The 25,384-nt window shown below is 32.7% G+C and overlaps 1 protein-coding gene across 2 annotated transcripts in view; it reads left to right on the top strand.

Annotated features, from left to right (window-relative positions):
- Positions 1-2,895: 2,895 nt before the first annotated feature.
- Positions 2,896-25,384, top strand: part of LOC100646408 (protein timeless homolog) — a 248,731-nt gene continuing 226,242 nt past the window's right edge. The window contains exons 1-15 of one of the 2 annotated variants that reach the window (XM_003394988.4): positions 2,896-3,044; positions 3,508-3,689; positions 3,807-3,960; positions 4,039-4,219; positions 4,296-4,427; positions 4,488-4,583; positions 4,705-4,868; positions 6,391-6,508; positions 8,026-8,288; positions 8,786-8,918; positions 9,000-9,154; positions 10,516-10,649; positions 10,719-10,869; positions 10,973-11,053; positions 18,513-18,610. In XM_003394988.4, the coding sequence (XP_003395036.2) occupies positions 3,596-3,689; positions 3,807-3,960; positions 4,039-4,219; positions 4,296-4,427; positions 4,488-4,583; positions 4,705-4,868; positions 6,391-6,508; positions 8,026-8,288; positions 8,786-8,918; positions 9,000-9,154; positions 10,516-10,649; positions 10,719-10,869; positions 10,973-11,053; positions 18,513-18,610 (1,954 nt within the window). In that variant the 5' untranslated portion in view covers positions 2,896-3,044; positions 3,508-3,595. The remainder of the gene's footprint in view (positions 3,045-3,507; positions 3,690-3,806; positions 3,961-4,038; positions 4,220-4,295; positions 4,428-4,487; positions 4,584-4,704; positions 4,869-6,390; positions 6,509-8,025; positions 8,289-8,785; positions 8,919-8,999; positions 9,155-10,515; positions 10,650-10,718; positions 10,870-10,972; positions 11,054-18,512; positions 18,611-25,384) is intronic. The other variant, XM_048405629.1, reaches the window with a different exon arrangement.

The following is a 25,384-nucleotide window of genomic DNA, read 5'->3' as shown; positions in this document are numbered from 1 at the left end:
AAAGTTACGAACGATGTGATGCTGTTCATGGAAGAATCTCATAATTTATCAAATAGATGATATTGTTAAAAATTAGAATTTCACTTTATTCAATATGACAATATAATTTGTGTACTCTAACACAAAATAATCAATTCTGATCTTAAAATCTGTGGATAATTTAAAAGGATAAAATATATCGTTTAAACAGTAAAATAAATAAGATTCAGTAACAATAACCTTGATATAAATAGAAACTTTCCTATCCATTTCTCTCGCGTTTCAATTTATATTTCGTGAAAAAGTCATTACGTTATTATTATACTCCACATTAAATTTTTTTTATTATTTGAATTATATCCTCCGGTATAGCAGTGAAGAAATATGATAGTGACAGAAAGAGGAAAAAAATGTAACTGTCGCCATACGCGCACTAGTGACAAATCTGTCGCTTCAATACTTATATTTATAATATATGGCGTTAGTAGAAGAAGAAGAAATTGAAATTTTGATTGATGCCAGCGAGAAAGTCAACTTGTCGCTAGTACGTGCATAACCTAATAGTTGTACGGTAGTTTCATGAAATAGTTCTGCGAAATTTTTAAATTTAAGATGTCACGAACCTAGCAAAATTCGAACACAATTTATTTTTTGTTGTATGAGATATCTAGATGCAATATCGAAGTCCATGCAATCACGTATGATTTATATTGTTATTCTAAATATTCGAACATATATACGCTCGTACAAGAATGAATGCGATATCGAAAGATTGACAACTGTGTATCCGGAAAATTGGTTGTCCATTTTATTCGATCCGAGAGATAAGCACAAAGGGAGGTGATAAAAACCAAACGTAACAAAATAAACAAATAAGAGAGAGCGTTGATGTGCTATAACAAATAAATGCTGATAGTGGTAACCTATTGACCCAAATAAGGTCGATGATATTGATTAGTCACCGCATGTTTGTTCCACGGCAGTCAAACACGATCCCCTCTGTACTCTATATTTCTCCTAACATACAATACCTGCCACCCCTCGTACTTCCATTTCTCTAATAATCTGTCCCTCTTTGTTTCGATTTTGCACAACCTTCTCGTATTGCTTTCGTCTATGTTGTATTCTCATCGCGAAGTTTTCGAGCATCTTCCCTATACCCTTTTTCGTATAGTCGGGCAACGAAATTGAATTTATGGCTTTATTTTCCTCGTTCGTGGACAATATCTACCGCAGATTGCTCTACGTGAAGCGCGATTCTCGGTATCATAGCGAAATAATGGAACCCTTGCGTCTCCTTTCATGTCATTCACGTGGAAACAAGAAAATGCCATGAAACGAATTCTAACCAAAACTTTAATACGCTTCAAAGTTCGTAAAACATATTTTCCAGAAGGACAACAAGGCAATGATTTCACGACCCATGCTTTTTTATCGATCGTTTTGCGATATCAACGAGAATTTTTTGCTTTCGGATGAGTCTACAGAAAGTTTTAAGTACCTCCTACGTTTACAAGTTCAAAGCGCGTCCATTTCGAAGTAATTAATTAAATACTCAATGAGGAAAAGGACTCCTCATTAAAATTGTTACTTTGATGTTGCAAGTAAGAAAAGTACAGGGTTTTCAAGTACGGAATCATTGTTGAAATTGTGTCTGCAATCTTAAAATATGAAGAAAACTATTCTGTTTAATAATGATCTGTCTCTTAAATATTTCGAGATCTTCTCAATAAGCGAATACAAATTAGAAATAATTAATATATCTACCATAGAGTCCCAATTCGTCTTTTTCTATCTGAATACATATATAAAAATTTATGTATATTAATTATCAATAGAATAAGGAAGGAATTTCTCATGTTTTTAAAAAATAAGAAAAAAGCTCTACATGTATGCACTCTTAAATTTATGATATTGAATCGATCTAAATGACAATGACTTAAAAACATTGTACATATATTGCTGTATAAATCTGAAATTTATTAATTTACTCAGCATTAACGATGTAAAATACATCAATTGTATATTTTTTGAATTTGTCTATTAATTAAATATAATGATAATACTTAACTTTTATTTTTCTCACTTTAACAATATTGTACAACATAATATGAGAGTCAAACATTTCTAAACGTTATAATTAATATATTGCTTAAAATCTTATAACTTTCATATAGTGAAGCTCTATTCGTATTTAATACGACGTTCATAATTGATTACTGAATATCTTGTACTAGACATTAAACTTTACATACATATATACATATTTAATGATAAGCTCTGAATAAATTCCTAATTGAGACTTTAAGTTAACATAATAGCTTTAGCTTTATCTAATTACTATGCAAGTTCATTTAACTTTAATTATTTTTTATCCATTTATCTAAAATTTTCTTAAATAAAATAAAAATCTAACGATTTGAAATCTAGGTAAATACATACATAGAAAGATTTAATCTTTATTTTTATGAAAATACAGTAAGGAGCTGCAAATTATGGATAACCTCTAAATAAATTAATTGAAGAGCACATATTTTCGCAAATGACATAATGTTTCTAGAAAACATTCTAAAATTATAGAAATTCATTTATTAAACAAATATATATTTCGTATTAAATTTGAATATATGTAACCATTACACATTTACCCTTTATGTAGTTTAATTTCTTAAACTAAATTATCATTTTTTACTAAATAATTATCTCCTAAATTGATAAATAATTTGTACTTACCGAAAGTGTTCCTTTTTCTGTTACTGCAAATAATAAAAAAGTATTTGTACATTTCTATCAAATAAGTTATTATATTGTTGTCAAACGACATTATATATTATAAAGAAATTGCAATTAATTATTCATTCTTATTTCAGTAGGACTCGAAAGCACTCTATCGGCCAATTTCGTAAAAGCATAGCAAACATTTTCCCGCGCATTTTTCATTACCTGTTGCGCGTTTGACGTGTCCATTGCCTGTAATTATTTTTGTATTTATTAAGTGCAGTGAGTGTTTTAATTGAAACTGTTAAGTGACAATGATTACATTAGTTCAGAGTTTCATTACGCACGTGAGTGTTAATAATGACATTGTTAATAACTTATTTTATTCTGTTTCCGTTTCAACCAACCAAAGTTAACCTCAAACGCCATGCACGCCGGTTATTAGTATCTCGTGCGAATACACATAAATAATACAATTATGGTGATTTTAAACTACGGTTAACTATAGTAAATAAGGTTAAACTATGGTATTGTTTCACGTATTAGTTAAAAAAACAGCATTGGTTTGTTTATAATATTGATTTATTGAATATGTGATAAAAGTAAAATATGTATAAGATTCGTAAATTTAATTAAAAATATCCATAGAAATTAATGTTATTAGTACAAAATTTAAAATACTGATTTATAACATATTTACATTTATTACAATTATTGGATTGTAATTATTTGACAATATTTTAGTTATTTAAGTAATAAAGCTTAAGTAATAGTGTCATTTTAGTAGGTCTAACATATTGTTTATTGCAGGTGATCTAAAAATTCATTTGAATAATAATGATTAGAATTCAATAGAAAGGAATACATATATACTTTATAATCTGTTATAAATTAAATCATGTCAGATTACCTATCTACTGAACTTGCAGCTACGTGCGCTGCACTTGGTTATTATGATGGATCTAAGTATCATTTAGACAATTACTGTTTAGGTAAAAGTAGTTGTTACTTTTTTTATGTGTATCTTGTATACTAAATATTCATGAGTTAGTCAAAACTTAATTCACCGATACAAAGAAATATTATTAAAGTTATTAATTTCATAATAGATGTTATAAAGGATCTTATCAAATATTTAAGAAGAGACGATGAATCTCATACTGTACGTCAGTTTCTTGGTCAAACAAAAGTACTTCAAACTGATCTTATAAAAATTTTTGTTGACCATTACGATAAACTTGAACTTTGGGATGTATTACTAAGGCAAGTAATAAATTACTCAAAATATGTTTTGTAACTTGCTATATATTATTTCACTCTAATAACATCTGATTTAATTAGGTTAATTATTAATATAACAAGTCCAGTTGTGCTGCTTTTTAATGAACAAATTCCTACTGACATAATGCAGCGTACTATATACCTTAAACTAGTTGCATATACACAGTCATATAAAGTAGCTTTAATTGATGGACGTATATGGACAATACTTAGTAATCGTTTAAGTAAAATTCTTAAACTAGTAAGTTTATTAAGTTCATAGATCTTATATGTATATTTAGAAACAAAGAAACAATACAATCCCTTTGTTCTTATAGGATAATGTAGAAAGGGGGGAAGAAAACGAAATGGTCATTGAAAGGATACTTATTTTTATTAGAAATGTTTTGCAAATTCTCCCGGATGAAAATGAGAAACGTGTTGATAATGATGCTACAGTTCATGATGAGGTATGATATTGAATGTAATATTGCATAAGAATATATTTTTATATACTCTCTGCTCATTAGGTTTTATATGCACTTAATACGTCAGGAATTGTTGATTTGTTAGTATTTATTGCTAGTAACAGAAGTGAACAACAATATCATTTGCAAGTTTTAGAGGTATGTGCTCGATTATATTACATTAAAATGTCGTTATATTGTTTCAAACGTTTTATTTTTTCTCCGAAATAATTTAACTTTTAACAATTACTCATGTCTTATATACGTTGCATATTATTAGATTATATCGTTAATGCTTCGCGATCAAAGTGCGAGTGAATTAGCGAGGTCCGGCTTGCAACGTAGTCTTAGCGAAAAAGAAAAGGATGAAGAAACACTTTTAGCAGCTCGACTCAAAGAAAAGGAGAAAAAGATAGAAAGAGTGAGAAAATATACAGGAGCTAGGTAAGTTTAATTAACTCTATTCTCTAATATTATTCTTTATTCTCTCTCTCTCTCTCTCTCTCTCTATATATATATATATATATATATATATATATTTACTTTTATTTACTTTTTTGTTTGTTTCAATTTTTATGCAATAAAAACATAGTTTATTCTTCATTTATGTATTTAGATAGTTTTAAAAAGTATGTTAAAGAATTAGATAAAAGAAAATAATATTCATACTCTAGTTAATCTATCTATAGTTTATTTAATACATTGAAACAATTTTGAATTTTTTGCTTTATTGCTTGTAAATATTTCGTTTTAGTAAGTGATTATATTTAGAAGTTATTATACATCAAGCATTTAAGAACATAGTACGTTATTTTTTTATTATTTTAAATAGTGGAAACAGTGATCGTTTCTATATGTACGGTGTAAATGATTGGCTTTATTGCAAATTGTATAGACATATTACAATTATTTATATATAAATCTAATTACACATTTCGCTGAATATCCATGGCTCGGGCGACAAGTTATTTTAACATACTTATAAGAAAATTGAACATGAATAATATTGTGAATATAACAGGATAAACAGACGATCAATACCACTTAAGGGACATTGTTAAGGAAAGTTAATTTATTCCTAGTACTACATATGTAATAAACCTGACCCACTTTTTAAAGTAAGACCACGCACCATTTGAATAGATGCTTTTACCCACTTGTTGGGGAGTGCACGTGTTTTATTCTTGTGTCGTGCATTATTCACATCTTTTTGCTATGTTCCCCTATTTTCCGTAGAAAGCTTTTTGCAACTTGAAAAGAAATCAAAGGAGGTAGAGAGATTGATCTTTTCTCTCACACCCTATGAATCGATGGACAATGCTATCACAAGCGACAAAATGGCACCGTCCAAAACAGGATTTTATGTTCAATATTTCAAAGATAAAAGCTTTAAAATAGCAAAATTGAAAAATGTATCATTGATTTAGAATGTATTTAATAAAAATTACTAAAAATTAGATATCAGAAATTTTATGAAATTTAAATATTTCAGATGGTTATTTGTAATTTTTTAGAAACTTGAATTTTTCTAATATTTGTCAAGTATTCACATATTCACATCTTTCTTTAAATAAACAATAAATAAATTTATTTTCAATATTTCTAGTTCAGTCTCTGATTTTGTTAATGTTTAAATTATGTATCTATTGTAGTTGATATAATGAACCGATTACACAAGAATAATAAAAACAAGAAATCGAAGACGATTTTCTCCCGCAAATAAATGTGCGAGGAAGAAAATGCATCTTCCTCGTTTAGCAAACTACCTGCTAGTGACAGCCGCCTTCCATACTATTGATTAGATTTTCAGAAGTCATACATAAAATTGATGGGATTTTTTTTTTGGGGGGGGGGGGTTTATTTTTGAATAATGGGTTCTTTTTTCATATCAAACAATTTATTTCGCTTTACTTATAATCAGGTATACGTAACAATCTTTTTGTCAATTGTCTAATAATATGTTTAGACATTCACATTTTGGTGGAACTTACGTTGTGCAAAATATGAAAGCCATTGGAGAAAATCAGCTATTATGTCACAAACCATACCAGAAGATCGAGGCACTAAACTTCGGCCAAGATAAGGTAATTATTGCAGCCGTTATTGATATGAAACAATTCTGTTATGGTTTTCATTTCCTTTTTTTGTTTCTGTTTCCAAATAAAGGAAATAAACGTCAAACCAGAAAATGGTCAATTCAATTAATCTTTGGTTTCCAACGGTAGCTCTCATTAATGAATAAGTAGGAATGAAGGCTGGGTGGATTTGAATGAAAATACGGTTGTTAATTAAGGCTATCCTCGCGTAATTAGAACTGGCTTCTTGCTTAATGGTGCTGAAACATTTAAAACTAGGTCAGTGCTCTTTTCGCGGACGTTTCTCCTCCTTTTCTCTTGTCTCTTGTGTCCCGCTCGACTATAAAACGATCCTTTTCCTTCTTACATCGTTATTACCGTTTCCTTCGCAGAACATCCGTATTTGAAGACAAACTTTTCCTAGCTTGTTTTTTCGTAGCTCGTTTCATTATGAACTGTTATAAATCTACTGGGTCACATGCCTGACGGCTATCTCGAATTGAGGCGATCAGTGACTTCTGCCATATCTTTTATGGAATTCCACCAATTTCCTTCTCTTGATCCCTTCCCTTCTCTGATCCCTTCTACATTTTCGTGAAATTGTTATATTGAAACAATGAAAGGCATAAAGTCTATGTCATCTATTAAACGAATTTGTATTCTATAGATTATTTTGCTAATCTTTTGTAATAAAGGTTACAAAATGTGATTTTATTATAACTTTAGATTAAAAAGAAGTTTTTCCGTTACAAATATACAACAAAATGTTAAGTTTAGTTTAACAGAGTGGATAGAAGTTTAATATAACGGGCAATTCATTCTTTATTTCTATAATCTTGATTAGGATATAATGGATGTTGACAATGTAACAATCACTAAGACTTTCTAGACACCTTTGATAATTTGAAAAAGAATGTTCTGAGCAAAAGTTCAGTACTTAATTGATAACAAACTGCAATATAAAAAAATTGTTCAGTAAAACCTGGGGCACTTCCACTGTTTGAAAACAGTCGTTTCACTTTTTGAGTATCTAGATAACAAATTTTGTTGATTTCTTTTTATATTGCAGCTTGTCGTTGATTCAGTATCGATTAATTTTTATCTAGAACATTTTTTGCCAGCTTATTTAAAGCGTCTGAAGAATTGTGGTGACAATTTTATTACGTTGAATACCCTGTCTATCTTTCTTTATTGATGTAATATAAAATATTGGATACAGAACAATACATTGTTAAATGTAGTATTTAGTGCAATATTTTTCAGTAGTTAGTATTTAGTATTAGCGCAAAAAGATATATTCATTACATTATTCATGAATTTAAAAAGGATTATACTGGTACGATAAAACATTTGTGATGAAGTTTGTTTTCAGACAGTCAAATATTTAATACACATGTTTTCAATTCTTTCTTGTCGATCCTGAATAAAACGTATAATATCTATGTAATTAATAATAATAATAAGTATATAGATTTGTGTAACATAATTTTAATAGTAATGTATATTTCGATTTCAATGCGACATAGAAAAAAGTGTCGAAACCGAAAAACAAACGTCCCATGTGGGATCCAAGGGGTGAACGTACATCTGCGTTGAGTGTGAGACTCATTTTGAAAGAATTTTGCATAGAATTCTTGAATGCTGCTTACAACCCCGTAATGAAATACTCAAAGTCCTGTATAGTCAGCGGAGCTCAAACCAATCAATCTGAAACAACTTGTTACTTATGGGCCTTGCGTTTTTTCATGGAGTTCAACCGCCATTACAAGTTTGAAGTAAAATATGTGAGGTAAGTCGGTGGAATTTCCTTATTTCGTAATAAAAGAAGGTACATTGTCAGAGAATAAACGTTGAAGAAAGGAAAGAGATAGTTTTCCAACTCGTTTTACGCATCGTCGCTCTCTTTAGATTCTTGTCTTTGAGAAACATTTTCTAGCTATTTTCAGTGCAAGCGCCTTTACGTGCTCTGCTTTAAGCAACATGTATTGTTGGGATTTAAATTTTCCTTCCAACCAGTGCTCATTGAACATTCATTATCATTCGAAGCATGTAGAAATGTTAGCAATTGGTGATCTCACACGTACATACATACACATGACGTTTTTCTTATTATTTAAAGTTTGTTTTTAAGAATTTATCAAAAATTAGAGACTTTATCGTATCGTTGTATTTTGTTACAATTAACTAATTCTAATTATTCGGAAGTTAAAACATCTTTAACCTTAATTTCTGCTCCTTCTTTAAAAGCAATGTAATGTTTGGTTTTTTCTACTAATTTATCAACAGCGAAACAATATCCACGGAAGTATTTCATTTAGTACAAAGACAAATGGATCATTATTACGAGATGATAATTACTGACAAAAAGAGAATTCCCCTTTGGTCTCGTAGATTACATTTAGCATTGAAAGCGTATCAGGTGAGGAACCGAGTATTGATATTTGTTTTCGTTTGATAGATGCATTGAACGAAATATGTTTTTTTCTTTTTGTTATTATAGGAACTTCTGTACACTTTAATGGCAATGGATCAAAGTACAGATCGTGGTGTTAGAGAATCCAGCAAGGTTATTAAGAGTAACGTGTTTTATGTTATGGAATATCGGGAAACGATTCTTTCTCTCCTTCTCTGTTTCGACGAGGTTAAAATGTCTCGGTTCGTATAAAAGATTCTCTGTAACGTAACATGAATTTTAATGTTGCCAAATGATAAAAGTATTTCAAACATTGAGATATTAATAATAATAAAATTTAATTGATTAGATAATTAAATTTTTAACAAACATTTTTGACACAATCAATATTCAATTAATATCATAAATTGCACACGAGCGAATTCTGCTCTGTCATGAAAAATTTATCATCTAATTTGTATACTAATAAACAGTTCCCTTATTGAATGTTCGTAATATGTATTTGTTTTTTCATCACATATTACTGTTATTAAATAATACAATTATGGGAAACATTTATTAAAAGAAGTAATGCTATTATAATAATCTTCAAAATATAACGTTAAAAGATGATTAAAAGATGAACAAACTTATTGCACAACTAATAATTCAAAATTTTTTCTTTCATATAAAGATTCAGAAATTGTTAGTTTAAGTCGGAAAGATGAATGTTTAATGTGTTCTCAGGAATTTTAAATATCCTATAACGAAAATTAATGATGTAATTTACTTGTGAAATATTTCGTTGTTATTACTATTTCATGCTCTGGGTATCTGTTTATCGAATAGATAGGAGTGGAAAATGAAAAACTGTTTGCTAAAAGTTTTATCTACTGCAGACAGATTGATTCACTTTCAAATCAATCGGCTCGAACAACGAGGGAGCTATTTCTCGTACTTTCTTGCTTCTTTTCGACTGCACCCCCTTCCATTGCGTCCTCCCCTCGCTCTTGTCTGGTCCTCCTCTTTTCTTTTTCGCTTCTTGCTGGAATAAACAACTTCTATCGACCTTCCGGCCGGCGAAATGGGAAAAGACGACGGCCGTTCAACTTTTCGCGAGTTTGACGGGTTTTCCACTACGGAAATGTAAGGTCGGAGCACCATACCGCGATATCGTCGTTACTTTGACGTCTTAGTGACGCTGACGAAAACAAGACTTGACGGGTGCAGCAAACTTCGTTGCTGATGTTACGACTTGCAAACTATACACACAACAGAACTGTATTAATTTCACGGCGGGTATTGTTTCATTTGAAGCGACGCGACGTTTCGAATGAGAATCTTATTGAACTATAAATATTCAAGTATAATTGGGAGACGAATAAATAGGTATAATTGATATCTAGATATTATTACATTTTAATACTCAATATACTTACGTATATATAATATAAATAACATATATTATATATAAAATTATATATAATATAATATAAATAAAACTTCGTAATTTCTTTTTAATGTAAAAACTATTCTTTTCTTTAATTTTTCACACTTCATTTAAATTTAAATTAGCTCTGTATGTATTAAGTGAAACGTTCTTATTTTTTTTTTTTTTTTTTAGACAATATTTGATTGATCTCACTACAACAGCACACATCTTCTTAAAAATGTTGAGTAATTATTGTGGGAGAAATAAACGTAGCGTAATAGTCCAGAAAGTGAAACCAACACGATACAAAAGAACAAATAAAAAAAGTAAGAAACGAAATATTGTTTCCTCTCAATTTAATTAAGGATATGCTTTCTAATATCAAACGTGAATAGAAGCTGTACAGAAAGAACAACCTCCGGTTCGAAGCTTAGAAGAACGTTGGGACGAAGTTAGTCCCCAACTATCTATTGTAATGCAAGAAGGAACGATACCGCAAGTTATACCATTTGATGCAACGTTGGATGTACCTATAGATGATCAGAAGTATGTTTATGTTACTTTATTCGATTATAACGATATTGGCAAATTGAAGTTGAATGCAAAGAATACTTTTATTATGTCATGTTGGTCGTTTCCTTGGTTTCAGAGTTGATGCAATGAAGAGGGTCCAAAAGCTACTACGATCGAAGGATCTGGAGCAAGCTATTGGACTTATTCGTGCAGCAAGGTAAGTACACTATTTGTTTTGAACGGTAATTCTATGAAAATTGTTGCGTATATTCAAAGATCATCCCATAGAATAATTAGTATTTATTTTATAAACTGATCCTAATATAAATGTTAAAATAAGTGTCATTGTTATCGATTAATATTCTTCCTACTGTCGTTTGTTTGATATAATACTTACTTGAATATGATTATCAGTTCAAATTATTGAAATTATGAATAGAGAACAATATGAATGAAGCATGAATTTAAAAACAAAATTAACATATTAATGATAAATAATAATAATAATCGATCTTGTACCTTAATTTGCATATTTTTATGTATATATTTTTGTATAGAAAAAAATTAGAAAAAATAAAAAATAGTAATTAAAATCTTAACGTTTTATTAGTGACATAAATATCTGTAATTGTAATTATTTAACACGTTGTCTTTAAAATTTCACGCTCGGAAGAAATTTGGTGGCTCTCTTTAATGTAGCATTAACATTTGTGCGATTGTAGTAGTGTGGATTTCATTACTTCTATTACCTTTAATGAATATATATAGGAAAATTGTAGTACAAAATATGGAGGAATGTTTTTATTAACAAGGAGATCCGATACTATCACGTCCTTTTTGTTGGTATGTGGTATGTATCGCGAATATACAATCTTTCTGCCACAAAAATCTACCCGCATGCTAAAAAAGTGATTAAAGTTTGGCCTATTTCACGCCGTCGCGTCAAGGTATTCGATCAATTTCCATGACGTCCTGCCTCTAGGGAGTAACTTCTTGATGTGCGCGCGATATGCATATTAGTGAAAGTAACTTTCTCGTCTTCCATTTGTCAAATAAAATAATTTCATAGTCTGGAGTTAATTGACCTGCCCGAAATTTTATTTATAATGAAATCTTTCCTTCTTATGTGAAAAAGCTTTTAATTGACAATTTATAGTTCATCATCACTTATTTCTTGCAATTTATTATAAATAGATGAATAAACAATAGCTTAAGAGATTTTAGTATATTCATTATTCATCATTCATTTAGTATATTCAATCAAATATTGCAGCCTGAACAATAATTTAATATGAAATAATGGTATTGTAATGTACAACATATGTAGTACAACATATTGTACTACAGTATTTGTAGAAATTAAAGAGTTAATATTATAAATAGTAGAAATTAAAGAATTAATATTGATTTCTTTTTTACGGCGTGTTTACATTCATAATTTTAATAGCCCAATTGACTTCAGCGTATGTAGTAGCTCTTCAATCGCATTAGAGGGATTAATTTCATTTCACAAATATAAGACAGCGTGGTTAGTTCCGCCAACATATCGCGTTAGAAGTTCCTGGTTATTGCACACGATGCAACGATCTTGGATATCGTCGTACCGTGAGATAAACTTTTAATCACCTCTGGAACAACTTAAGCCTTTAAACACTTTTTTAATACTTTGACAGTTTGTTGCGTTAAAGACAAAAATTGTGTACGTGTTATCTGGGATACATATTATACAGAATAGATATTAAGACATAACAAAATTTGATCTTTCTTTGTAAGAGCTGTGATATACATCATTTAATGCACATGTTCATGACATATACAGATATAAATTGTCTTTAATTTAGTTGCTTATTTTAGCCATTGTTTTTTATGAATTTAAGAACTATCTTATACATATGTATTATCATATCTTATAAAATTCATTTGTATTGTGTAAGTTGTCTTTTTGAAAGTAATAATGTTATTAATAGTATTACAAATTTTAGTTATATTTGTTAATAAGCAGAGAAAAAATTTATTGGTTAAGGTATTAAACAAAATCTGTTTAAAACTAGAGAGTTTGTATACCATTCTATTCTCTATCAGAAGAATTTTCTCCTGAATAATTTTATAATAATTAATATCTTGTGAAACAGGGTTTGATACACCCTATATCAATATTATTGAATGTAAACATGTATGTAATTACAATTTACATGGCTGTAATTAATCACATCGATATTTATTCATAATGTACATACTATTGCATAGTAATGAGTTTCCCTATATGTCAATTTTATATTACGTAATTTACTCATAGGAATAGCTTAATTATTATCGATTTTAGACAAATCGCTAGAATGAAAAGCTAATAAAGTTACGGGAAGTATTTAATTGTATTGCTGTCTTTCATGCTTAATCTGCGAATACAAAAAGCGATTTTTTTTTAAATCCATTTGATGTGGATATGAACAATGCTCAGGGCTAAAAATGTCATTTATGCGAAGAGATGAATAAGAGCCACTGAGCTGAAAATAGCATTCAGGTTGATGACAGGTCACACGCGGCGAAATTTCTTCGCATTTGACTCACAGCATCTCTGTGGTCGACCAATCATTGATTTATACGCCGTAAACCAGAGGCGAGAGTTTCCCAATGTATTCAACAAAATGGTTTTCAGTTTTCTTTGCTTTTCACGCTTTTCTTGCTAATCTCTACCTTTTTCGCGGTTGAGTATAAAATATATGTTACAGCTACGAGGTGAGTGGTTCGGGATATCTAAAATATTGTATAGGCACATAGGTGGTTTGTTAAAGCTTTATTTTGCCAAAGTTGTTACATGCTAAATGTAATGTATGTGGGAATTAATAATTAACTTAAACGATCCTAATTCCCTTGGTGATAATTATTTCTTACGCTTTAAACTTACCGCTTGTAAGTATTCAGACGTTTCAGTTATACATTCCTCTATTTTCGTTCAACTGACTTAATGAATTTTTTATTGAATGAAGAAAGAAGATATGGCATATTAACTTCATACAACATGTCGGTAGTACTTTTTAAGAACAAGATATCGAATATGCAAGGAATCGAATGTATTCAGTCCTGAAAGCTCGTGTTAGTGACTGTCGCTCATTTAATCGAAGTGTTTATATTAAATTATTCAGAGAGGTCTGTTTCATGGAAACATTTGATTTTTTCAGCGTTCGTTTTCTTTAGAAGCCTGGGCCAATTAATTGGCTAGCTGGCAAGTGTTTACTCTTCCACTGATATTTACATTGCATTAAATCTGAAAGGGATGGTCCGTTCTTGAAATATGTCAATGCATGTTGGTTCATCTCAATGAGTCCGAAGCGGTACTGAACCCTGTCCCTTTGAAGTGTTCTGCCTCTAAATATACTCACGAGTCTTTTCCCTTCGTTAAGTTGTTTCTCCATTCCGTCCCATCGATCCTTCTGGTTGGTAGCCTTAATCGCCGCATCGATGGTTTCGCGGGAGCAGTATACTTTGGAGATGAACTCGTTGACGCGAAAATGAGTTCTTTGCATTCACTTCGCGTTCAAAGAGTTTCATTTTTATAACAGTGCGTCAGTTATATCTATTCTTACAATTAATTGCTAGATTAATACCTCTTTTGTCGATGAACTCGTTGATGCGGAAACGAGTTCTTTGTATTCACGTTGCGTACAAAGGGTTTCTTTTTTATAACAGTACGCCGGTTATAAATCTATTTTTATAATTAGTTACTAGATTAATAACATTTTTGTCGAATACGATATTCATCTATCCTGTATGTATTGCATTTCATGGCAAGTTACCCGCTAATTAACTTTATAGTACATATTTAGCTAAGAAGATTTTCAATTACGCAGTTCTTTCTGATCTTAAAATTACTTCAAGACACGTTGAAGAAGTATCTTAATTTCAGTGAATGAGATTTCGTGCAAGTTAAAGAGCTTTCGTTGCAGTTAACACACATCTCAAAGGCACTAGAGTAAAATTGCCGAAACAAAAAACTGCTTCATCGTGAGCGGTCTTTCTCGTAAAGCTAGGGAGTTATAGCCCTTCCTACAGATTTTTCTTTAGGCGGTATCATCACCGCAGTACTTCTACGTAGTACTTTAGGAGATTGTTCGTAATATTCCATCGTCCATTTTATGGGGTAAGCTTTGCCATAGCCGGTACACAATGGAAGCTTCTGGTTCATGCCGACCTTGTGCATACAACGGGATAAAAGGAAGCAGCAGACTGTTGACTATGTAGCATATAGAGGTAGGCTCAGAATAAGAGATATTAATAACACATTTCTGATAATCTGGTGGTATTACGGTAAACAGTATAATGCTTTGAATTTCCTTTTATTCATATATCTACGTAGCTTAGGTACAGCTTGCCCTTGAGAAGCATGGAGAGTTTCCAGTGATCGCGTTCCGTTTGCCTAGCAAATACTCTCGTCGTTTAGATACTGACTCAAATCCTCTAATTTTCTACTTACACCATCTGCATCGGTGCCACCGGCAAAGTGTGCTGACTTTGGTTCAGGCTTGGATAACTCAAAGTCGCAGGATAATTAAGGAGAAGAAGCGTAGCTTTTAGCCCTTTTCGTGTTAAACGAGGAGGAGTAAGGCGAATAATCAACGGTCTTATTTGCGTCTTAAAAGTTGGAATTTTCTCTGGTTTGAAGGGTAGATTCTACCGCTGTAATTAGAAGCAAATGAAAATTGCCAAATTAGATACATGGGTGAAATTACAATGTTCACCTAATTTGCATTGCATTTTTTAAATTAAAACATTGCCGGATCATTACTTTTAGAATTTTTTTACGATTTTATTTGGTTAAAAATGTAACAGTCGTAGAATATATTTTTTATTGATAATCGTCTAGATTTATAGGATGATACTATCTGTAGTATTTTTGGATCGATTCTTTGTTATATACATCTTTCTTGTTATTCTAAATTCGGGATTTAGCAATTTCTATGTTACGAGCGATTCGAACCTCAAATAACTTAATTTCAAGCATTTTTCGATTTCGAATTGAACAAAGCCAATCTACCTCCGATAAGTTGTGCTATTCTGACCTCGAACTAAGAGATGAACCTGGTCTTGAATGTTCGAGTGTCAAGGGCGACAATTGACGCGTTGAAATTATTCGTTCCGTGTCTGGCAAAGGAGGTAGTTCGGACGATGGGATTGGGAGGTTGGTTGAGGCGCGTCTGAGAGATTCCATTGTCGCGGGACTTCAAATCGGGGGATAATGGGGATTGTATGGTACTGGATTTCTATTCAGACAGCCAGCAGCAGCGACCCCATACGAGCCACTTCTTCTGCCCTGGGGACAGCACGTAACCTCCCTTCTCTCCTCGACTCCCTCCTTCTGCATCTTCACCCTTTTCCTACCCGCTTATTGGATTCTCCCTCCAAGTCAGGGATTTTGCACTCTCGAAAGTAGCCAGACTTTCCTGACCTGCGGCTTGACATGCTCCATAAACGGATTAGGTTTTGTTGTAGGGAAAATGAGATGTGTTTTGCAATACGTTTTTAGTTATGCGTGCATGAAAGTGTTCATAGATGTTAATGCTTGTACATTTTGTTTCTTTATTACTCCTTGTATTATGCAGAAGAAGTGAAGATATTGACGGAGACAATTTTAAGTAGCCAATGCTATTTTTTAATATAGTTGCCAGAAAAGATAATTCTTTTATGGAAAGAAAAATTCTTTTATGTAGGTTTGTGTAATTAAATAGATAATTTAATACTAATAATTACGTGATTGTTTTTTGGTAAAATAATTCATTCGTAACGGAATGATTAAGACCACTAATACTGACTGTATGAGAATTATCTTCTTTATATTGTATCGTACAATATATACTGTAACAGGCAAATCGAATAAGGAGAGTGCAAGCTCCGGAGGATGCTGATTTGGCTAAGCTCGTATAATGACAGCACCATTCATAGGTATTATTATGGTAACATGATAAGCTTGAATTCTGAAACAGAGTAGTTATATTTATCGAGCAAGTAGTGTGCCACTATGCACGTCTACTTCTAACGTCGACTTCGTTGTCCAATCACGTTTCGTCGTCTCTAGCGTTCTCTTTGATGATACTCTCCTTTCAGAATATTTCTACGTGCAGCAGTTTTTTAATGAAAATTCAAGGCAGGTGAAGACTTCCTGAGAAGCCAGCCACCATCTAGCACAGGGTTAGGAATCTTCCGCCATTAACTACACCCTTTTTCATGAGTGTTCCGTCAAGGTGAAGGCGTGATTTTAGCTTTGTCCTCTGGTCACGTACAAGGACTTTCTCCTTTCCTTGATGCTTTTGGATTCTCACAGGGAATAGAACTTTCGTAAAACGGACAGGTTCTCTCACTCGCTCTCTCTGTTCCTGACTCTTATGCTTTATGAAGGACGATCTTCATGCGAAGCAATTAGTATTTCCTCCACCCTGTTTACTGAAGGCAGCATGTAGCTTTGTTTCGTGTAGCTCATCTTCAAATTAAGCTTACCAGTTCCTTTTATTACTCATATTTAAATATTTAACAAGCCTGCTTTTGAAATGTCAATTCCTATCTCTTGCTTCCTTTCCTTCTTAGTGGATTATTTACAAGTAACGAAAGAAAATTTTGAACATCGTTTTCTATTGGGATTTGCATTGAACGAAAACATCGATGAGATAGTGTTTTTTTCTAAGATAAGCTTGGAGAATAAATTCAATGAAATTTGAGTGGATCGCGAAGCAGCTGTGCCATCGTCTCCCTGAGAATCTTTCTTCGTACGGTTTTTTATTCATTTTCCACGCTCGGGGCTGACTTCACCACCTTCTACCTCTGGATATTTTAGAACACAGGCACTTCGTGGACGTTATGCATGTATGTACACCGACGACGACGATGGCCGAAGGTAGATGGAAGAATAGAGGGTTGGGCGTGAACACTTGACGTAAGCAGCCGGATGTTGGCGTAGATCGCGGTGAGGTTCTCGTACTCAGGGGAGCCTTCTACGAGACCCATTGAGATTGCCACTCGGACCTCTTCTCCTATCTCTCCCTTACCCTTTTGCTACTTTTCATCGTCTCGTCTTCCGCGTCTTTGCTACGTATGCTACTCAAGATAATGAAACACGTCATTAAGTGCCTCGCTTTGTTTAATCACGCTAATCTCATTCCGCAATATACGTGTTACTTCTTTTGCCACGTTCGCATAAATATTAGAAGACCATGTCGGGGAAATTTTGCAGCCATGGAATATTTTTAATTTTCCATATTTACAATTTCCCTGGATAATTCTTGGAGTGTATTTTAATTTAAAATTCAGAAGAAAGTTACATCTCGTTAGTAAAGGTCGTTTTCATGATTTGAGTTGAGATTGTATATTCTTCCATACATTGATTTAATAATTTGTCTCTTTTTGTAGTAGAAAATTAACTAAATTTTCTATGAAATATATTTTCTTTGTGTATCGTACGTATAATACAGTGCGGTTCTACTTAAAAAATAGTTATATAAAATATAAAATAGTTGTATAGCAATATGTTTTATAATGCTTGAAGGTCTCGCGAAAAGTCTTCCTTTAAAGTATTTGAGTATACGCATAAGCAATATGATATTTAATAAAGGATAGAATTATCGATTCCAAGCTTCTTGTTGTAATAATAAGGAAGGAATCTTTGCTGAATGTAGAAAATCATTTCGCAGGGAAGTCTGGCCCGAGAACGACAGTTTCGGAAGTGCTAATATTACGTCGGGGGAGGAGTTTCTAGCGCTACGGGAAATCTTCTTCGCAGACTTGGGTGGTGAGTAACATTTTTGCATCTGGTGTGAAGTGCTTTTGTTTGATTTTATGTAATCATATAATATATTTGAATTTGTCGGTTGTTTAATAATTAAAAGATAACGAAAAATCAATAATCGTAAAATTGTAAATTTTATGTCACTAGCATGAACAGTTTAGATTTTTTTTTAATATTACAGTAATTATTCTAAATATACATACCTTAGAAACAAAATTTGTTATCGTTGCGTCACGCATTTTAAAATATTTATTAACCTTGAAACGGAGGTGAAAGCATCGTTAGTTGTAATCTCTCTTTTCGGTTTGTAGATTTTCAACAATTTTTAGCACATAGCATGATACAAATTCTTAATATACATGAGAATTTCGATCGTAGTAAATTGGTCCTTGAAAAGAAAACTTAATTCCTGGCTAACACCGTATCGCCTCGAATATCGTTTAAATTAAATTCTGCAAAATATCGCGCTAATGAGATTCTAGGAAACGAGACGACATACATATATTTGCAATCTCCGGTAGGGAGCTTGAGATAAAGTTAAAACTTCGTACTTTGAAAGCAGTGGCCGTTAGTACTTTTTGCGCGACCCTCTACTCATCTTCCCATGGGGATTGCTTGTATAACTTGAATTTATCGAGAAAATTATATTTTCTGTATACATAGACCTGCGAGAAACTTGTGGGTGCTACTTTTGGTGGCGTATGATTATAAGGTGAAAAGTCTCTTATTACATTCGAACATGAAAGTAATAAGCTGGCCAATTTAAATTCGCGGAAATTTCGTAACTAACCGAATTTATTGAATTAAAATCTGATTCCTTTTATGAAATTTCTTTGCGGTCAAATGTCACGATGTGATCGTTGGTGTCAACGTTCAAAATCTCGTTTTATTTCATTTACACGTTACGTGCATTCTTGCGTACATTCACACGATGCTTTATGATAAGTAGATACAGGAGATTAACGCAAATCCTCCGAGTACGAAAATTCTCCGTAATCGAGCATGCACTGCCGTATATTTATTTACTCAAGCGTTTGAAATTTTAACGTAATCGCCTGGAGCTTGTAATAAAATAGTTCTACAACCGACGGATTCAAATATTCATTCTCACCTTTCGTTTTTCTCTCTTTTGCTTAAATTTCCGTAAGAATAAATTAACGAGCTGCTGGATACTCGTGCTAAGAAGATATTAACAGAGGAAAAACTTATAAACACGTAATTTTACTCAAGGGGAACACCTGCGGGACCGGTTGTAATAACTGGCACGTACATCATGACACAAATTTAATTAAATACACCCTCGGTATTCATTTCACGCTTCTAATTTATGTATGAATAACTATGTTGTGTAACCACCGAGATTTCATGACGTTCCATCTTCCGAAATGTATTTATCTATGTTTATTAACGGAGAAACAATGGTCATACCGCTCTGAACGTTTCAATGGGATGTTATGCCTTTTCATTTCGATTCTCCCCTTTGTGTCTTTTGTGACGCGTTGGCCGCCTTTCTTAATGAAAATAAATTGAAATACATCATCACAAAAGAATATTTTAATTAGATGTACGAGTATAATGATTCGCGAAATATGGAATTGTCAAATTTTCAAACATAAAATTAGATAGCTACGAGATACATTAAAAATTATTCTTTTGAGAACGGTGATCGTAAAGTAGATGCTACGTTATATCTTGGGTTAGTTTGATGTATACATTTTTACTTACAATACGAATAAAAACTAAAATTGATTACGCTTTGCGCTTATTCTTTATTTTTGGTATTATGAGCGTAATGCATATTGCTTAGTTAAATTGATTGACATTGAACGTGTAGTCTGTTGCATATGCTTTCCTCGTTAGCGTATTGAGTGTTTTCGGTGTCTACATGACGTACAAATGCATGTAGATTTAGTAGAAAGTAGATGTTATACAATTATAGGATTTTATTTTAAGGAATATGTGAAAAATTTCTTCAACATAAATGAACAAAATTAAAATATCAACATTTGTCTCATTATTAATCAAACTTTTATGATTTTAAAAATATTACGCAATATTTGATGTATGTTTTACTGTATACACATGTTTGTATGTAGATATTTCGTGCAATTAATTCGAAGTTACAATTCTCATTCTATTTTTTTTTAATTCGCGTTTCCATCGCATTAATTGCGATGTTAAATAATTTCTATTCGATTCTTTCATTTTACATCGTTTAAGTATATATAGCAGAAATATTTTAGAAGGGTTAAAGTTATTGCTAGGTGTTATCTCGATCTGCATATATATATCAGAGGAACTGACTGGTCTTGACACAGACTAAAAAATAGAAAAATGAATCGAGTGCACGGAACAGGAAGAGAAATAGCAACAGGGCACGTTCAACTTGCTATTATATATTTGAATCACAAGGTGTGTTTCATGCAATAGAGCGAAACGAAATCAGCTGATTCTGCGCCGAGTTCGCATGATTCGATCGTTGCTGTTCCTCGTTTCGCCTATGCTTTTGTACTTTATGCACACCGGTACTTGTATTTTGCGACTTGGCCGTGTCCTGATGCGTTTGCATCTGCCGCGCATAATGGAGCGTCTGTTCCGCGTTGATAAAATGTACTGCAAAAATCGGAGTATATTTCACGAGATAGACCTGTCTCCTTTTTTGTTTTTACACCAAGATAAACGTTCCGCTTACGGCGAGAAAAATTAGTCGTCAGGGAAATCTGAATTTAGTCGGGAACTAGTATAACTGCGGGCAGTGTACAATTTTTTCTCTTGATCATGCTACATTTTACAATTTTATTACGGATATATAAACAGAAAGAGATTGATATCCTGCGAGTAAAATTCGAACAATCGGTTCGAACGAAATCTTTTCCCGATACCAATACTTAGCTCTATTTATTAAGAGGAAAGGAAAATTTTACAAGCAAGTATACCTATATATTCGACGAATTTGCTCGGCAAGTTTCTAAAACGACGGCCATTTGGCGTACAATCTCTCTGATAAGTGTTTTTTTCTTTTTATAAATAATCGATGATCGACAGAGTCGGATATCTTGGAGCCAGTCGAAAGGGTTTTATTTATACATGTCCTTTATGTTGCCTTGGAATGGTCTCCGCGTAACATTTACCAAATATACGTTTCACCGAATACCACTTTCGTGTGAAGTATTGCAGTACAGGCAAGGAAGATGCGACATTCTGCAGTGCAATTTTTCTCTCGCCCTCGCGCGATTCTAACTTGTTGGACTGAATACTTGATGGATGTATCAGAATAAGGAAACTATAAGTTTTCCACTGGAGGTCGAAGGTTTGATGAATGAAAACCGAATTGAAAGTCTCGTCTGTACCTTAGAGTGGAGCTAGCAACGATAGAATTTACATGGTACCCTAGGAACGAACCCTACCATATGTCCGCCGTTCATCTTGTTTTCATTCTTGCCAGGTTTTACGCTCCATAACTTAGTGTCTTCCAGCAAGGTATCTTCTGACCTTTTTATACGTTTTGTTTTATACACCACTGGCTCGAAGCGCGTGTAATGTTTCACTGCTTGGCTCGGGTTCTCTTAGACATGCAAACCGTACAAGAGGGTGGCAATCTCTCGCCGATGTAGTAGAATAAGCTTGTTTACCTGTTTCCTCGTCCGTCAGATTTCTATCCCTTCGAAATCACCTTTGTGACAGCTTTTTCGGAAAGGGCTTCTACGTGCATCGAATGACGATCTGATCACGTTAGGAATTGTGTTTCGATGATGATAGAGTGCAAACGAGGCCAGGAAAGTTTTGCATTCACCCAAGTGTTCGTATATTCAAATTTTATTTCAGATATTTTGAATTGCATACCATCTCCTCAGTTTATGCATTCACTATGCAACGTTATTTAATAGACTTGGGAAAAAAGATTTCTATTATGGCAATGCCAATATTTTTCTTACCCACGTTATAATAGCTTCGTGTACGTATCTTAGTTGTATATACACCTTGTTATTAATTATTAAACAATTTAGTGGCAAATTACTAAAATGTGTAGAGAAGTATTTGGTTGGCAATGTTGTTGTTTCATGAAATTCAAATATTTACTAGCTATCTCTTGGTCGTAGATTATTTATTATATTTGCTGAGTACTATGCCATTAATCATGTACAATATATGTATATGCATAGATATAGTTGGTCAGAGAATTCAAAGCGCCAAGTTAAAAAAAAGAAAAATGCATTTTATTATAGAATTACGTACAGTTACATGCCAATATAAAATAATTGAATTTATTCGGTACATTAAAGTATTTCCGAAAGAAATGACAAAGATCTAATGTGCTTAACTGACAAAAGTCTTGAAAGGAAATTACATCAGAATTTACGAAACTTTTGTCTCTATCAATGTCTAAAACGTATAATATTAAGTTATATCTACCTTTTTGTAAGATTTTATTTTATATCCTTTTATCTCTCCTTTTATGTGTAACAAGTCGTGTTATTTGTAGAACTAATATCTTTGTTATGATATTTCACTTTTAAGAGGTGTGTGTAAATTTTTCTGTCTGACAATATACATTTCGTGACACTAATTTTTCAATCTGTCAAAGTCATCATGGATCTTGAATGAGATAGTAGAAGCATAATTGAAATTACGAATTATGAACGTAAATAAACTAGTGGAATATTGATTATTATTTCATTTCATAAATTATATTTAATTTGTCAATTCCAAACGAAATTTAAATTAAAAGATGAACGTATGTTTGACATACCATACATCTTGGTCCATTTTATTCTGCAAAAATAAAATTTATGCTAGGAAATCGGAGATTGGGAATATGCACGCATCGCTTCGCTTCATAAAATTATTTTCTGATTCGACCAATCTGTTAACGGTTTTCAACGTACACTAGTCTAGGAATCATAACTTGGAAGAGTATCTCTGATTGCATCAAAAGTATGGTCCACCTAAGAAACGAGATCAGTATGGTACGTTAGTGAGGTGGAAAAGTGGTTTCGAGAGACTTACCTGGAGAGGTTTATTGAAAAACTTGTTCCTTGCATCGAAGAAATATAAAATCGTAAAAGGTCTCCCCGAATTGCGTGGAAAATAGGGGTGACTAAACTACTGTACTTCCAATATTCCCGTTTCTTCATTCAACGTCCGTAGACGCATGACAGAAATATTATTTACCCAAGGACCAGATGAGAAATGTCGTACAATTTTTCATGTAATTGTTCGCGTCGCTTTTTATCCTCCTGTCGAATGTTATTTATTATCAAAGTTCTCTCCGATTTATTTATAATCCTGTTATTTATGAGGACGGCTCGGTATCGTTAATTTAATTTCTTTTTTCACTTTGGAAATCAGTATCGACGAACTGTCACATTTTCGATAAAATATGAGCTATCATCCACACCCGTTACAGCCTGTCGTTGAACGATGTTGGGCAGAATAACCAGTCGACCGCTCTTTAGCACCTTTATGCAAATGTATCTCGAAATAAATTTTATTATCTCTAACCTGGCAAGTAGCGTGTGTCTGTTTGCCCGTTCTGCTGCACATTGCTCAAGAAACAATGATCGGTTCGAACCGGTTGCTTTGAAACGCTCGAGGTGTACTACAGGCGGAAATTTACACTCTCGCTCAGTTGGTTGATCACCACCATATGTCTACATGTCTGTATCACCCTGACGTTGCGTTGCTCCTACATGCTAGAGGACGAACCGTACACCAATTTACCTAGAATCGGTGTGGATTGTTCGCCTTCCACTGGTCAAATTGCGATTCGCTGCATTACTCCATGAGATTATGGGACAAACCAATCTGCAATTCGCTATTAAATTCACCGACTCTGGCTTAAATTTACAATAGCGACAATCGTATGCCTGCGAGCTGTTTCACGTTCTATTGGCATAGTTTTAGATGATTCTTTGGAATAATGTTTTACAATACTAGCGCAGAGATTGAAATTATATAAAGATTTGATCATGAATCGGGATTGTTATTGTATAAAATAACTTTAAAGTTAAACTGCTGCAATTGAATATTTTAATAATTCATTACATTAAATATCTTATCGAGAGTTATGAAAGTATCGAGCTTTTTATGTCAAATGTCTATGTGCTCTTAGGTTTCATAACCTATTTCACTTGTCACTTTAATGTATCGAAGTGTGACCGATGAGTATTCGATGAGTATATGCACATTTCACGTGCATTGTTTACGAATCATATATTTGAATCGATTGTTTAATGAGTGGCGATTGTTACTGTTCGACGATATGAGATTATATCAGCTTTATGTTTTGTGAAGAAAAGATAACGCGTTTAAAGCTTTCCACTTGACATTTATCGGTGTTCAGGTGTCAGCCAGACAATCGTGATGTTAATGTTTCTTTTTCAGGCAATTTCTCTCCTGTGGATGGCACAATAACTCTTTCAGTAACGATCTATAACCATTAACACGTTGAGAAGCACTTCAACGGTTCTCTGCCGTCTGTTTTCGCTTTCTCCCTCTTTAAAGCTTCTTTTCTCACGTTTTTACACTTCATGTAAATTCTTCTTACGAGAACGGAGGACGTATACCGGAACAGTGTCGCAATATTTGCTCCATAGCAATGACGATTTCTCTCGTTTCCTTTTTCTTTCGCTCTCGTTTTAAGCTCGTTTGGGGGCAAATCGGCCACTTAAAAAACGGGACACAGAGAGTAGGGGGAACATTCAACGCTTCAGTACACACTCGTCGCTATCTGAACCTGTTATAAGCTATACAAATGGTATGCAAGAGGGGCACCGA

This window comes from Bombus terrestris, chromosome 4, assembly GCF_910591885.1.
Source record: "Bombus terrestris chromosome 4, iyBomTerr1.2, whole genome shotgun sequence".
Taxonomy (NCBI): domain Eukaryota; kingdom Metazoa; phylum Arthropoda; class Insecta; order Hymenoptera; family Apidae; genus Bombus; species Bombus terrestris.
Note: the sequence above shows the minus strand (reverse complement) of the source record. Positions and strands in the feature narration are given on the sequence as shown.